General features: G+C 39.6%; 1 protein-coding gene across 3 annotated transcripts in view; it reads left to right on the top strand.

Annotated features, from left to right (window-relative positions):
* The window catches only part of EML5 (EMAP like 5), a 326,380-nt gene that overhangs the window by 108,333 nt on the left and 200,430 nt on the right, over positions 1-17,617 (top strand). For all 3 annotated transcript variants that reach the window (XM_038404486.2, XM_038404485.2, XM_043517737.1), the window contains exons 6-9: positions 1,953-2,088; positions 10,609-10,810; positions 12,099-12,236; positions 12,551-12,807. In XM_038404486.2, the coding sequence (XP_038260414.1) occupies positions 1,953-2,088; positions 10,609-10,810; positions 12,099-12,236; positions 12,551-12,807 (733 nt within the window). The remainder of the gene's footprint in view (positions 1-1,952; positions 2,089-10,608; positions 10,811-12,098; positions 12,237-12,550; positions 12,808-17,617) is intronic.

Genomic DNA, 17,617 nt, shown 5'->3' with positions numbered 1-17,617 from the left:
GGACAGAAAATATCATGTCCATCTATATAAATCCATGGTACGCCCACATCTTGAATACTGTGTGTAGATGTGGTTGTCCTATCTCAAAAAAGATATACTGGAATTGGAAAAGGTTCAGAAAAGGGTGACAAAAATGATTAGGGGTATGGAACGGCTTCTGTATGAGGAGAGATTAATAAAACTGTGACTTTTCAGCTTGGAAAAGAGATGGCTAAGGGGAGATGGATTATTGAGGTCTATAAAATCATGACTGGTGTAGAGAAAGTACAGTAACTCCTCACTTAAAGTCGTCCCAACATTGTTTCGTTGTTATGTTGCTGATCAATTAGGGAACATGCTCATTTAAAGTTGTGCAATGCTCCCTTATAACATTGTTTGGCAGCCGCCTGCTTTATCCACTGCTTGCAGGAAGAGCAGCCTGTTGCAGCTAGCTGGTGGGGGCTTGGAACCAGGGTGGACTGGCAGCCCCCCGCCCCTTCAGCTCCCTTATCAGCTCCCCGCTCCCCTGAGTTCCCTGTGCGTCAGTTGCCCAGCAGGCTATCAATTGCCGGCAGTTCAGCTGTGCCTCCCCCCACTGCCATGTGCTGCTCCTGCCCTCTGCCTTGGAGCTGCTCCTGGGAGCCTCCTGCTTGCTGTGCAGGGGAGGGGAGAAGACGGGGACTAATGTCATGGTCTCCCCCTACTGCCCACTTACCGCTTCTCCATATAGAGCAGAGTGGGGACAGGACAGGGCTCAGGACAGGGAGAGCTTGCTGGCGCAGCTGCTATCTCAACTTTCTGATCTTTTTAAAGGTAATGTACTTAGAATGGTGTCAGCATACTTAAAGGGCAATGCACATCTCTCTTTCTCTCCCACACACAGGGTGTGTGTCTCTGTCTGCCGTGCTGTCTCCTCTCCCTCCATTCGTGCTGCCATGTAGAGTGTGAGGCTACATTAACAACAATGTGTTAACCCTTGAGGGCTCGGCCGAATGCTAGCTCATCATTTAGCAGTAAGGCATTCCCTGGGAAGTATCCCACCCTCTTCCACCCTCTAACTTCACTCAACCAAGCTTCACAATCATCATTGCTGTGTACAGTATTAAATTATTTGTTTAAAACTTATAGTGTGTGTGTGTGTGTGTGTGTGAGATTTATAGTTTTTTTGTCTGGTGAAAAAAATTTCCCTGGAACCTAACCCCCCCATTTACGTTAATTCTTATGGGGAAATTGGATTCGCTTAACATCGTTTCGCTTAAAGTCACATTTTTCAGGAACATAACTACAACGTTAAGCAAGGAGTTACTGTAGATAAGGAAGTGTTGTTTAGTATTTATCATAACACAAGAACTAGGGGTCACCAAATGAAATTAATAGGCAGCAGGTTTAAAACAAATAAAAGGAAGTATTTCTTCATACAACCTGTGGAACTCCTTGCCAAAGGATGTTGTGAAAGCCAAGACCATAACAGGGTTCAAAAAAAAACTAGATAAATTCATAGAGGATAAGTCCATCAATGGCTATTAGCCAGGATGGGCAGGAATGGTGTTCCTAGCCTCTGTTTTCCCTCGCTGGGAATGAGTGACAGGGGATGGATCACTTGATGATTACCTGTTCTGTTCATTCCCTCTGGGGGACCTCGCACTGGCCACTGTCGGAAGACAGGATACTGGGCTAGATGGACATTTGGTCTGACCCAGTAGGGCCATTCTTATGTTCTTATGAAGTTCTTTCTGTACCACTTTCAATTCCATTACAACACTGGGAGGATATCCATAATACTAAAAATTGTTCTTTAATTATTACATATATTCTGACTCTCTCAATTATAAAACATGTACTTGTATAATTTATGTTGTCTTCTATGACATAACAAAAGGGAAATTATTTCCTATCATTATGAAGAATAATTTTGCTTTGCATAATAGTAACTGTAAACTGCATATTTTTAAACTTTTTTTTCTTCTTTATAGGCAGGAATTTTCAGCATGAATGCATGTGAGGAAGGTTTTGCCACTGGTGGCAGGGATGGCTGTGTTCGTCTATGGGATTTAAATTTTAAACCAATTACTGTGATTGATCTCAGGGAAACAGACCAGGGATATAAAGGTAAAATAGTCTTATCATTTTTGTTACACCATCAAAAAGGAAGGTCTTCATAGATTGAAAAAGTAATGTCTATTTAAAAAAAAGTTAATGGAAACGTTTTATAAATTTATATGTATATTAATATGAACAATCTATTTGCACTATAAGAATTAATAATTTGCACTTATATAATGGCCATTCATCTGGGGATCACTAAGCACTTCAAATATTCAATAAGACTCACAACAGTTCTGTGAAATAGTTACAGCACATAGAGTGAAAACTTTTCTTACTGCTGAGGTGCAGCCACCCTTATGTTGTAACACAGCAGCTTTTTCACGGTATGCAGTAACACTGTATAACAATAGAGGACAGGAAATGAGAACTAGTGTATTGCAGCAGAAATTGTAGAGGGCATTTTGATAGGCAGATTGCAATTAGCTGTGCTGAAATTTGGCTAACGATAAAAGCACTTACATACTCAGCATCGGTCAGACATAACCACGAAGGTGCCTTATCATATGAAATAATCTCAAGTCCTCGGTTTTATGACACATTGAAAAGGAGGCACCTCCAGCAAAATATTTGTTTCTTATATTGGCCTAAGATATTGATTCAATACCAACTCATGAAAAGAATTCAGACATGCTGAAACATACTGTCACTTTCAGTAGCACTTCTGTTGCAGGCCTCTCAGCCAATTGCTGAAGCTGCTTGTTATTTTTTACAGTCGTGCAAGATCCCAGTACATTGAAGGATGATTTGAGCTAGCCAAATATATTAGTATCAATAAATAACTGCTCTCATATATAGTAAAATAAACATACTGTATTTGAACTGTAATTGACCTGGCACCCCCACTAAGATTCTGAGATATCCTAACAAGATGGGTTGTGGTCCATTTTAAATGACCTGGAGTGGACAGTCACTTTCTCAATACTGAAACAGTTCAAGAAAAACGACTACCTCAGTTAGGGTGGCCAACTTTCTAAGTAGTGAAAACTGGACACTGAGTGCCGGAACCTTCCCTGCCCCTTGGTCTACCTCTTTCCCTTGAGGCCCCGTCCCCGCTCCTCTTCTCTTACCCGCCCCGCCCCACCGCTCGCTGCTTTCTCCACCACCCTCCCTCTGCCAGCTGAGCAGGGCTGTATGGGTGGAGGGGTGATTGTGCATGACATTGGCAAGACAGCCAGGCTCCAGGGGAAAGGGGTTGACTGGGGCAGGGCAGGGGAAGGAGAGCTGCACTCCGGGGGTGGAGGGGTGAGTGGGGCAGGGAGAGACATGATCTGGGAGTGGAAGGGTGAGTGGGGCAGGGAGAGCTACGCTCAGGACGGGGGAGCTGCTGGTACCTCTCTCTGCCAGAGCCGTTCCTGAGTGCTCCACTGTTCCTCCAAAAAAAAGAAAAGGAGTACTCGTGGCACCTTAGAGACTAACAAATTTATTTGAGCATAAGCTTTCATGAGCTACAGCTCACTTCATTGGATGCAGCTCACGAAAGCTTTATGCTCAAATAAATTTGTTAGTCTCTAAGATGCCACGAGTACTCCTTTTCTTTTTGTGGATACAGACTAACATGGCTGCTACTCTGAAACCTGTTCCTCCAGACTCCAATGGCAGCTGCTTCTCTTCCTGCCCGCCTGGTGGCAGAGACCAGTTACTGCAGGTAACCGGGCTTTTCGTGTCCAGTCAGCAGTGCTAACCAGACATTGCCAGGTTCCCTTTTCAACCAGAATCCTGGCAACCGTAATCAGAGTCTCTAAGCAAGAGCCAAATGTATTCAAATCTCTGCTTTTTCCCCTACTTCCTTTCCAGGGGAAAGGCAGGTATTTGGACAATAGCTTTTTTTTTTAATAAGGCTTTCTTTTGCTTCTTCTTCCCTTGTTTCAATCTAGCATTCAGCAAGATTAAGGGTTTCAGATATCTTAAATAAGACTAGCATCACCTGCCAGAAATTACTGAAATTTCATTAGTGGAACTTTGTGAACGTGGTATTTAATGCAAAGTTATTACAGCACAGATAAGGATACCTGCTCATATATCTTAAAGTTTAAAAAAAGAAAAAAGAAAAAGAAAAAAAAAAAGGAATTTACAAGTTCACAAAAAGTTTTATAATTTTTTCTTTCATTCGCCATTACTCTTATCCATAGGTTGAAAGGGCCACCGCTGTTTGAAATGATTGCAAAGATTAACTCTTGCTATACACTTTGAAAGTTTAATCAGCTAATATCCTGATACCTCTATGTAAAAGAAGACCATTTTATATCTTTCTACCTGTTCTCTTTCTAATTCTAACAATTCCTTCATTAATTTGTTCACTCCTTCTCTAGCTAGTGCTTTTAAAACATGTTGTTTAACTATTTCTGATACCCACTTTATGTTATGGAAGATGCCCCCAGGAATATTTGCTTCAAAATATTGTGTAGTTTCTTTTTTCAATATTACTTATTATTACATCCTATAATAATGTATTAAAGTTCCCATTTAAAGCCCAATCTGGGTTCCAAGTAATGTCTTTATTATTAGATTTTCACCTTTGAGTTAGAAAGAGGTAATCTAATTTTAAGTATATTTGGTAAGAATTAATGAAAAAGTATGGTGGTTCTCTTCTGTGTTTCCATCTCCAAGCCTTTGTTAACCCATTATTTCTAATATGATTCTTAAGATATGTTCCAGTGCTCTGAGTTAGATTTTAAGTAGATCTGTATATTATTGAATCAATTTTAACATTAAAATTTTCTCCTATTATCTCTCCTTTTGAAAACGCAACTAATATTCAAAATAATATGACAATTGTCTCTGAACTTCAGTTATCACTATTTTCCCTTCTAAAAAACCTCTTATTAGAAAATATCTTCCCTCTTTTTCTCCCAGTGATTTCTCTAATTCAAATGTTATTTTCATCTCTAACAAAATTACACATCTTTCTATTTTAGAAAAAGAAAAATGTAAATAGTGCAGTAGTGACTTCTGTACTGAGGTCGCCAAACACTTCTTGTTGTCAATTGTCTCTTGTTAAATTTAAAAAAAAAAGAATTGCGGGGAGGGGAATTGAGGAAAAAACTGTTTGGCCATTTTTTAGAATTAGGTTAGTGGCAAAGCTACTTATAGCACATCTGTGATTTGCAACAAAGGCAAAATCTTGACATTTGGCAGAGTTGCATCTTGCTGGTAGTTGTAAAAATCTGCCCGGATTTGGAAGAGTTATAATCTGCAAAAGGTCACCATTTGTACATGCTCAGTAGAATTTATCAGTTTACCCCATAATTTTCTGAATGTTCCAATTGCACTGCATTTGCTCCCAGGCTTCACTGAGCTCTCTATATTGTTCTGAGGCAGCCCCACAGACCTGAACTTCTGGATGGATCCTGCTGCAGGCCTTTTTGCTCCTGCTTTCCCCCCTTAAAAGTCGTATTCACCTTGAGGAAAGTGCATTGGGTTGGGCACGAGCAGACAGTGAATATAAGTCTCGCCACTCCTACTGAGAAGTTTTAATAATGCTGTGCTCTTCAAAGCCCTTATTATTGAAGGTTTTTCATTCCCTCATCTAATTCATTTAGATGTTCAAAAGCAGAATTAAGTATTTTTGCCACTTTTCATTTCCAGCATTCTTAAAATTATTGTTTTGCTGCTGTTTAGTCTCTAAGGTGCTTTAGTTTACAATATCTGGGGTGTAAATTTTACTTTGCACCAGCATGTTGCACACTAACTGGACCATGTGGACCCTACTGGTATGCACTAAAAGTTCTCTTCTGTGCAATAATGTTACTGTTTGAAACAGGACTACATTAACACACACTGAAGAACTTCTGGTGTGCTAGGATCAACATGGGCCAGGCCAGTTAGTGTGGGCAACGTTGGTGTGCATTACAATTTATACCTCACCTGGTGCAGACTAAGTTACTGTGTAGACATCTACTTCATCAAGTGTACCAAGATGACTGTGTTGTCAACTTTCACCTTTTTTATCTGGCTAAAACTCTTGTCTTCCACAAGCATCTGACTATTCCCAAAGGCTAATTTAAAGATATCCTACTTCTGTTTTTCCAACTTCACAAAATGACTCTTTGGTTATATTACATAGCACCATTTAAAAAAAACACAAAGTATTTAATTTCCACCTCTAATATAATTTATTGCATCTTACCTATAAAAATGAGTTATTGGTCGAATTTCTCTGTAAGCATGATGTTTTTATCTTTGTTTCCATCTGAACATTCAACTCTAATATTGAATAATGGGGAGATTTTTTCCAACTGATATCAGATAATCTCGTATTTGTTATCTTATTGTATACAAAAAAGAAGTTTTATTTTTAAATTCAAAGAGGGGTTTACCAACAACACAACTAACCACCAAAACACTTTTAAGAACTTTCCAGGGGTGGGTGTTAGACAGATTTCCCCTAGTTTGTTCTTTGCTGTTTTTCCGTCATTTCCAAAATAGTAGCAGTAATAACAACAGAAGCTATTGAGCCCAATTATATTCTCTGTGTTGGGAAAATATGTGGGAGGAACCCTTGGGTGAGGTTGGAAAACTCCACAAAATTCCATTTGTGAAATTTCCTCTAGATATTTTTATTAAATTGGAGAGTGGGGGCCTCTCTCCCACCTATCTTCCTCTCTCAACTTGCCTCCCGGAAGAAGCAGGCCATCTAGACCTGAGTCCTGAGCATCCCCTAAAGAGAACTCCATGCCGAGGGTACATAGTTTCTTTTTTGAGTGCTTGCACATGTCCATTTCACTGTAGGTGTATGCATGCCAGTGCACAGCAGTCAGAGAACTTTTTTTCTCAGAGAACTACCTGTTGGGATAGTGTCTGCACCCTCTGCACACTCATGCTGCTAACTAAGGGTATAAATGGGAAAATCCCCTTCAGTTCCTTTTTACTGTTCGTAGTTGGTAATGGGAGAATGTGTGTGCTTGTCACACTTTTCCCCTTCTCTTAGAGAAATTGTTTCTAGTTCCTATTGTACATAGTTTGTTAGTTGATTATAGTGATAGCTTATGGTACCTGTTTTAGAAATTTGTCTAGTGTTATATATATATATACACACACGCGCGCACACACACACACACACACACACACACACACACATACATACTTCAGGCTTAAAGCTCAGTACAGGAGTGTGCCTAAATCCCCAGGATTTAAACTCTATTCTGACTGTAACGTACCTATGCCAGTTATCAACCCTCATTCTAGATGTTTAAAGTATTTCGGAGAGGGTCATGTAAGGCAGAAGTGCCCTTTCTGTAAAGGGTTTAAGACCAGGGCCAAGAAGTTGAGGTAAATTCATTTTCACCATATCCTGATAGAGGCAGCTTTGCACCCTCACTCGGAACCCAGCCACTCGGTACATGGGGGTTCACATTTTACTCTATCTCAAAGTGCACTGCTGGACTTGGAGGGATCCTCATCAAAGGGAACCAGGCAGAAGGCATTCTCCTTCTTTGGTACTGTGTAAACACCAGAAGATGGATACTTTAAATGCCCCTAGCCAGAAGAAGCCCAGTTCCTTTTTGAGAGCCAGGTCACTGACAAACTCACAGAAAAAAGTCTGGTACTGAGTTTAGAAATAAGCCAGCCCTAGCTAAACATTCCCCAGTGTCACATTTGTTGTTTACCAATGTCAAGTTGTTACTTCTGGCACCACTTTCAGTACCATTGAGACTGACTCTATTGCCGGGACCTTTAACAGCTTTGATTTCATCTGAGGTACACACTATGCTCTTGGTACAACAACACCTGAGACCTATGTTGCAGTCAGGGACCTTCTTTCCCTCTGTTTTAGATTCATTGCTGATGTGGGAGGAGTTTCATTAGTATCCCATAACAGAAGGACTAGAGCCTCTCCTTGTTCCTCTTCATACAAATCAAAATCTCGGTACCATCATTCTTATAGGAGCAGGTCCAGGGACAGGATGTCTTGCAGCTGGTCCCTGGTACCATATCAGGTCCAACAGTGGTATTTTTGGAAATTCTTGTGGGGTTCCTCTGGACTCTAGGTCCTCATTGCCTAGACCATGTGTCACCGTGCCTCAGTGGGTCACAACTGAGAATACCAAATGCTGCTGAGAAATAGGACAGATGCACCCCAAAACTGGTGATTATTCTTCCATAAGACAGACCAATCCAGCAACAAAATTAAACTTCTGTCTTACCACACTGGCTAACAAGAAATCAGAAATGCAACCTCCTTAGGTATTCCAGTCCTGGATTCAAAACCCAGACATTAGACTTAATGATGAGTGGTTATTTAAAACCAATTTAATCAATCAAAGGGTTCTTCTGATCCCAAAGGACCAGCCACATACCCAGGTCAATATATAACTCAGATCTTACCCATTAATCACACTGTTGCCAATTCTTTAGTATCTAATATCTAAAGGTTTATTTATAAAAAGAAAGAGGTGAGATTTAAAATGGGTTAAAGGAATCAAATACATACAATAATTACAAGGTCCTTGGATCAGGCTTGAAGCAGTGATGAAATAAACTACTTGGCTTAAGTCAAGTCTCTGGTTGTTCCCAAATGATTGGAAGGTCCTCAATCCCATGTAGTCTCTGCCAGCTCTGTCAGAAATATGAGTGTGCCCTTTGATTAGAAGTTGGGCTACGTGACTCATATTCAGTTTTTGGAAAAAAACAGGTAACAAGATGGCATTTAGGGTCACATGATCTGGTTACATGATCTAGTCACATGCCGTTGCATGCTTCGCTGAGTCATAGCAGAGGCCATTATCCATATTCTAGAACATTCACAAGAAAGTCCATCAGGTGTGGATAAGCCTCTTCTGTGATCCATTGTGAGTTAAGTGTTCTTTGATGGGCCATTCAATTTGAATAGTCCCTTCTGCTGGCCAGACTGCATGAAAATTACCCTGTGGGTGATAGCACTGGAGCAAACATATTTGAAATACAGGTACATAATCAATATTCATAACTTCAGATAGAAAAAGGATACATGCATAAAAATAGAATAATCATATTCAGCAAACCATAACTTTTCTATTGACACCTTACTTGACACACTTTGTACAAGATTTGTTGCAATTATATAACAATGGTAGCAACAATGATCTACATGGTTATATTTTAATCATATAACATCACACCATGTACCAATAAATCTCCATCAAGGCGATATACTGTATCTGATACCAATCTCAGTACCGATTCCAGTACCCGGTAAGCAGAGGATGTGCCTCTTTCAGTTGCTTCCTTCAGCTGACCCTTCCAGTTCAAAGATTCAGGAGACTGCAGAACAGAGGTACACTACAGTGCTTATCTACCCATTTGTTTCTCCCTGGATGAGACCATTGTCTCTGAATGATTCTCCCCATTTTTGGATAATTATATAACATAACAGGAATTTATGAAAAATATAGCCACTTCCCTTGGTATTCAGGTAGCACTAGTCCAGGGCAATCCACACAAGTTAGTGGATATTTTGCATACTGTGTGTCCTGCTTGTGTGGTTTTACCAATTATGATGCCATCTTGGAGCCTACAAAAATCCTTGGCAAACTTCCTCTTTGATGCCCACTGCCAAAAGGACTGAGAAAAAGCAGGAGTGAGAAAAGGCAGGAATGCCTACTTGAAACTGGTAAAATTGCTTGTATAGTAGACACTATTGACTAAAGCCAAAATTTAAGAATTTTGGCATGCCTAGAGTTAGGCACCTAAATCCATATTCAGGAAACTAAATAAAAGTTATCTGGTTTTCAGAATAGCTGGTCACCTTTAACTGCCCTCAACTCAGTGTAACTTGTGGGTGCTCAACTCCACTGAAAATTAGGATACGTATTTAGGTACCAAAATATGCAGACCAGTCCCCAAGCCCACCCTACTCTATATATTGTTGCCAGTAGGATCTATTTTTCACTCTTTCACCTTGATTAGCTTCTTCTGATAATCAGATGATATACTGGTTGTTTTGTTGATGATTGTGGAAGGCAACCTTGAGTAGACAGACTTGTGAGATGAAAAGACACTTGTCCTTTAACTTTAACTTTCTGCTTACCTGTAATTCTTATGAAAGTTAAGAATAACACATCCCATTGATATCTCTGTTGATGTTGTTCATGTAGTCTCTGCCAGCTCCGTCAGAAATATGAGTGTGCTCTTTGATTAGTAGTTGGAGTATGTGACTCATATTCAGTATATTATTTTATATGTTTAGGAATTAGATGGATTAAAACATACACTTTTATATGCAAATGTCAATGTGCTGGATGATGCTTTTGTTATGTTAAGATTTGACTACACGTTTTTTTACTTTGCTCTCCAATATGCAAGGCTCACTCTTTCTATTAGATGTATGGCAATGCAAGAGGTTAAGGCTGGCATCCTTAAGGTAGTGATGGATGTGTGGTCTGCTGTGGTAAAAAGTTTGTCCATGGCTGAAAGAATAAGATAGTATTTATTATGCAGGTTAATTTCTGGTTGTTTTCTTTCTTTTAAGGTTTTGACAGCTATGCGATCTGTGTGAAATTTTAAGTGGTTCATAACAAAGTGCCTATACATATATTTTTCCCATAGGTCTGTCTGTGAGAAGTGTTTGCTGGCGAGGAGACCATATCCTAGTTGGGACACAAGACAGTGAAATTTTTGAGATTGTTGTGCATGAACGCAATAAGCCTTTCCTGATCATGCAGGGTCACTGTGAAGGAGAGCTGTGGGCTCTGGCAGTCCATCCTACAAAACCATTGGCCATGACTGGAAGTGATGACCGATCAGTGAGGTTAGTAACAACAACAGTGCCCCCCCTCTCCCCCCAACAACAAAATGACCAACAATAATACACCAAACTAAAGTTTCCCACCCAGATTATGTATAGCTTTATAGATGAGACTTCATCTTTAGAAAAACAATTGAAATGTAAAAATGCAAAATGATTTATGGCATGTCATATTGTGGTATTGAACCAACATAATTTATTCTTTAACTCTAAATACTGATTACTTTGCTGATGGAGGTCTGAAAACAGTGGCAGAAATGGGTAGTTTTCAAAATGGAAATCAAGGCCTTAATTTGAACTCAAATGGTGGAAGGGATTACTTTCATAATTTCAATGATAGTAAATAAGATGAGTACCAACATTTTCAAACTTGGGTAACTAAAGTTACACACCTAAATTTATATTTGAGTATCTAAGAAGTGATTTAACTTTCAGAGGTGCTGTGAAGCATCCACAACTCCCAAGTTAAATAATTTTGCCTGATGTCTTTAGTGAACCTTTCATCCAAACTATATCAGGCATTACTGAGATGCCTTCTTTTGGGCTGTTATGGTACAGTACCTTATAATTCTTATTTACATCATGTTTTTTTTAAATGTGATAGAATTGCATTTCAGACTTGACATTTTTGTTTACTTAATGTAACTTAATGTATTTATATTTGTTAAATAAGGCTACAGTCCAATAAATCCTAGCAAATTATTCTCCTTTACAGAGTTTTTTTTTAACATTTTTCAAATTAAGTGTAGTGTCATTTTTTGCTAATCTGCTAGGAGTTACACTAATATAATAAAAAATTAATTAACATGCAACTGTAAAATTCCATGCTTGAAAAGGCATGAATTAGTATAAGTTAGAAATTATATTGGTATCTGGTGACATGCAGAAAGTTGTGCTACATTATGAATGATAAATAATTAACAGAAAGGGAGGCATTTGTGTTGTAAAATTTTCAGTTGTTCATTCAATAATCTTTAACTAAATGAATAGTATACACTTTAAGCAATAGAAAATTCAGGTTTTACAAATAAGTACTGTTCTTTCAAACAAAATGAGTCTGCCTCTGCAGATTCACGAATTGGGTACTCAATCGTACTCTCAAATATACAGGCACTCATTGCTGTATGCAAAGCTTGTAACTTTGTTAGTTTTGGAAGTTGTTGATAGCAAATGACTTCAGAATATAGCTGTAGTGCTGCATTCCGAATATATTCTATGAAGTTGAAATCTTCACTTTTTTTATTGGAAAACAGCCATTCCTTATATGATTTTATTTAATATTTTATTTTAGAATTTGGAGCCTAATAGACCATGCATTGATTGCACGGTGCAATATGGAAGAACCAATTCGCTGTGCAGCTGTTAGTACTGATGGAATCCATCTTGCACTTGGCATGAAGGATGGCTCTTTCACTGTACTTAGAGTCAGGTAGGTACAAAGATTAGAAAATTATAAATAAATTATAAACTTTTTCTTAAATAATCTGTGCATATTTCTGTTTTATTTTATGTAGAAAACATGCTAAGAAAGTATTTAAACTTAAATTTTAAACACAGGTTCACGGACTATTTATGTCTAGTCATTACTCTGAAAGCATATGAAAAAAGTACATTTGTACAAGGAATAGTAAAATTTCTGAATTCAGAAGAAAATTTTGTCAGCCACATTCTTGAAACAGTGAGCTTGACAACAAGATGATATTCTCTTTTGTGCTTGTGACACATTTTCTTTCTCCCTTACAGGGATATGACAGAGGTTGTTCATATTAAAGACAGGAAAGAAGCCATTCATGAATTAAAATATTCACCAGATGGGACTTTCCTTGCTGTTGGCTCCAATGACAGCTCTGTTGATATTTATGGTGTTGTTCAGCGGTACAAAAAAGTTGGGGAATGTGTTGGATCTGTAAGTTTCATCACTCATATGGACTGGTCTTCAGACAGTAAATATTTACAGACCAATGATGGCAGTGCGAAAAGACTTTTTTACAAGATGCCAAGTAAGATTTTGTATTTTTATAATTTACTTTATTTTATAAATTCAATCCACAATATATAGTTAATAAATCTTGGTTTGAAACATTAAGTTGTCGAGGGCATGGAAATTGAACAAAGATGTTAGGGACCAAGTAATTATTCATAACATGTATGTATGGATAACATGTATGAGAAAATTAGAGACTTAGCCATAAATAGTCTGCCCATTCAGATTTGTCTTCATATTCTAGACTGTCACAGTACTATGGCTTGGGTACTAAGCATTTCTGAGCCATAGTTGCTTAATTTTAATTAAATATTCTTATCTTTCTCTTATTAGCAGCATGTTTGCTTTATTACAGTGTTATTTTAAAAAAATTATTTGAAACCATTTTTTTAAAATCAGGGGATTGTTCTGAAGAGCATGTCTCCTCCTCCCACCTTTTAAAAAAAGATTAATTCTTCTTTGAGTGATTGCACATCTCTTCCACTTAGGTGTGTTTATGTCCAGTGCGGGTGAGCCAGACAGTTCTCTGTAGCAATACCTGTGAGGGTGGAAAATACTTTCTACACTTCCTCATGGCCCCAGGCAAGTGTATACAGGGTCACCCGCTCCAACCCCTCCTTCTGTTCTTCTAACAAGCAGCCAGAGGCAATGAGAAACTCCGTGTGCTCTTTCATGGTTTTCCCTCTCATATTGAGATGTTTCTCTTTTGTAAACAGATCATTCACAAGTGCAACTAGTGAGACAGTAGTACCCATTTTAACAATTCTTTATTGTTTAATCATTTTATGGAGGGTTTTTTCTGCACCCTGCAAACAGAGATCTCTTCTTTTCAGACTGAGAGGTTATGCCAGGACCTCTGGAGTTTACTCATTGCCCCTCTTGCAAAGTATCTGAGATCATAAAATCCCATACCTGTCCTGCTGGAAGTGCCTCTCCACTTCTCTCAAAAATCTGAAAAAGCTTAATCCTTCCACTGTGAAAAGAGGAAGTACTCCCTGTCTCTGGGTTCCTTTCGCAAAGAATTGAGACCTAAATCTGTCACAAAATTCAAAAAGAGCACTTCATGTCTTAAAAAGGCCACTGAAGTGTCTCTAAGAACATTCCTCACGATCTGCTCAGTGCTGAGGTTAGACCAAGAGATTCAGCTCCATGCTCCCCTGGCATCCATCATTCCATCTCTCAATTCCAGTGACTGTATGCTGCTCTCAATTGCCAAAGTGCCTGCTTTCATTTGACAACCCATCCAAGCCATAGAAAGTATCTGAAGTTTGTAGGCCTTCATTGCCAATATACTGTCCTCCTTTTTGGTCTTTCATCTGCCCTAAGGGTGTTTACCAAATGCATGGCAGTAGGAGCAGCTCACCTCAGAAACATTGGCATTCAGGTATTCCCTTACCTGGACAATTGAGTTGTCTATGACTATTCCAGAGATCAAGTAAAGATCAGCATCAAACAGTCTTCACCTCAGATGCTTACAGGGATAGCTGAAGTCTGTGTATCTTCCAATCAAGTATTCTCTGGATTCCAATTAACGTACCTGCAAGGGTGCTTTCCTGACTGAACTTTTGGAAAGACCAATCAACATTTTTAGGGGTGTGCCCTTTCCCACTCGTTTTCCATCTCTGACCTTGACTACGCAGGTGTGTTGGGGCACATCACTCACCACTGGGCTGGTGCCTTCTCCTGGTCACTCTGAGCATTGCTCGAGGCTGACAACCCTCCCCTTCCTTAGTTTGCACACCATCACTTTGTCTCTACATTCACCTGCATCCCCCCTTGTAGCCTCAGGAACCGCAGTGCCTTCTTCATGGTTTGGCCCTCTGGCCATGTCACTATCCGTGTTTTCCCCCTTTAGGAGGTCTCACTGTGCCTCAGTGGGTCACAGCTAAGAATGCCAAATTCAGGATAGACTCTTGAGAAATAAGGCAGACTCACCCAAAATTGGTAGTTATTCTATCATTAGATTATACCGAGCCAGTAAGAAGAATGAATTTCTGTATCACCACACTGGTTAACAAGAAGTCAAAAATGTGATTTCCTTAGGCTTTCCAGTCCTTGGCTCACCTCCCAGACACACTGGGCTTTATGATGAGTGGTTACTGAAAACAATTTAATCAGATGTAGAGTCCTTCCAATCCCAAGGGATCAGCCACTTAACCTGGTCAATATATAACTCGGATATTACCCAATAATCACACTGATGCCAATCCTTTAGTAGCTAAAAATTAAAGGTTTAATGATATAAAAAAGAAGGGAAAGAGGGTTATTGAATGGTTAAAGGATAAGAACATAAGATTGGCCATACTGGGTCAGACCAAAGGTCCATCCAGCCCACTATCCTGTCTACTGATAGTGGTCAATGCCAGATGCCCCAGAGGGAGTGAACCTAACAGGTAATGATCAAGTGATCTCTCTCCTGCCATCCATCTCTACCCTCTGACAAATAGAGGCTAGGTATACCATTCCTTACCCATCCTGCCTAATAACCATTAATGGACTTAACCTCCATGAATTTATCCAGTTCTTTTTTAAACCCTGTTATAGTCCTAGCCTTCACAGCCTCCTCACACAAGGGGTTCCACAGGTTGACTGTGCTCTGAGTGAAGAACTTCTTTTTGTTTTAAAGCTGCTGCCCATTAATTTCATTTGGTGGCCCCTAGTTCTTCTATTATGGGAACAAGTAAATAATTTTTCCTTATTCACTTTCTACACACCACACGTGATTTTATATACCTCTATCATATCCCCTCTTAGTCTCCTCTTTTCCAAGCTGAAAAGTCCTAGCCTCTTTAATCTCTCCTCATATGGGACCTGTTCCAAACTCTGAATCATTGTAGTTGCCCTTCTCTGAACCTTTTCTAATGCCAGTATATCTTTTTTGAGATGAGGGGACCACATCTCTATGCAGTATTCAAAATGTGGGCGTACCATGGATTTATATAAGGGCAATAAGATATTCTCCATCCCTTTTTTAATGATTCCTAACATCCCGGTTGCTTTTTTTGACTGCCGCTGCACACTGCGTGGACATCTTCAGAGAATTATCCACAATGACTCGAAGATCTTTATCCTGATTAGTTATAGCTAAATTAGCCCCCATCATATTGTATGTATAGTTGGGGTTATTTTTCCAATGTGCATGACTTTACATTTATTCACATTAAATTTCATTTGCCATTTTGTTGCGCAATCACTTAGTTTTATGAGATCTTTTTGAAGTTCTTCACAGTCTGCTTTGGTCTTAACTATCTTGAGCAGTTTAGTATCATCTGCAAACTTTGCCACCTCACTGTTTATCCCTTTCTCCAGATCATTTATGAATAAGTTGAATAGGATTGGTCCTAGGATTGACCGTTGAGGAACACCACTAGTTATCCCTCTCCATTCTGAAAATTTACCATTTATTCCTACCCTTTGTTCCCTGTCTTTTAACCAGTTCTCAATCCATGAAAGGATCATCCCAATTATCCCATGACAATTTAATTTACGTAAGAACCTTTGGTGAGGGACCTTGTGAAAGGCTTTTTGGAAATCTAAGTACACTATGTCCACATGTTTGCTGACCCCCTCAAAGAACTCTAATAGATTAGTAAGACATGATCTCCCTTTACAGAAACCATGTTGACTTTTGTGCAACAATTTCTGTTCTTCTATGTGTCTAACAATTTTATTCTTTACTATTGTTTCAACTAATTTGCCCGGTACTGATGTTAGACTTACCGGTCTATAATTGCCAGGATCACCTCTGGAGCCCTTCTTAAATATTGGTGTTACATTAGCTATCTTCCAGTCCTTGGGTACAGAAGCTGATTTAAAGGACAGGTTACAAATCATAGTTAATAGTTCTGCAATTTCACATTTGAGTTCTTTCAGAACTCTTGGGTGAATGCCATATGGTCCCGGTGATTGTTACTGTTAAGTTTCTCAATTAATTCCAAAACCTCCTCTACTGATACTTCAATCTATGATAATTCCTCAAATTTGTCACCTACAAAAGCTCAGGTTTTGGGAATCTCCCTAACATCTGCAGCCGTGAAGACTGAAGCAAAGAATTAATTTAGTTTCTCTGCGATGACTTTATCCTCTTTAAGTGCTCCTTTTGTATCTCGATCGTCTAGGGACCCCACTGGTTGTTTAGCAGGCTTCCGGCTTCTGATATACTTAAAAAACATTTTGTTATTATCTTTTTGAGTTTTTGGCTAGCTGTTCTTCAAACTCCTTTTTGGCTTTTCTTATTACATTTTTTACATTTAATTGGGCAGTGTTTATGCTCCTTTCTATTTACCTCAATAGGATTCGACTTCCACTTTCTAAAAGATGCCTTTTTATCTCTCACTGCTTCTTTTACATGGTTGTTAAACCACAGTGGCTCTTTTTTAGTTCTTTTACTGTGTTTTTTAGTTTGGGGTATACATTTAAGTTGAGCCTCTATTATGGTGTCTTTGAAAAGTGTCCATGCAGCTTGCAGGGATTTCACTCTAGTCCAGAGGTGGGCAAACTACGGCCTACAGGCCACATCCGGCCCGCGGGCCTATCCTGCCCGGCCCCTGAGCTCCTGGCCAGGGAGGCTAGCCCCTCTCCTGCTGTCCCTCCTCCCCTGCAGCTTCAGCACGCCGCGCTGCCGGCACAACGCTTTGGGTGGCCTGGCAGCACAGTTGCAGAGTCGCGGCCTGACCCTGTGCTCTGGGCGGCGCAGTAAGGGGGTAAGGGGGCTGGATAGAGGGCAGGGCAGTTGAGGGGAGTGGTCAGAGGGTGGGGGTGTGGATTGGGGTCAGGGTGGTCGGGGGGGACAGGAGGGTTGGATGGGGCAGGAGTCCCGGGGGGCA

This window comes from Dermochelys coriacea, chromosome 6, assembly GCF_009764565.3.
Source record: "Dermochelys coriacea isolate rDerCor1 chromosome 6, rDerCor1.pri.v4, whole genome shotgun sequence".
NCBI lineage: Eukaryota > Metazoa > Chordata > Testudines > Dermochelyidae > Dermochelys > Dermochelys coriacea.
This window is presented reverse-complemented; position numbering and strand designations above follow the sequence as displayed.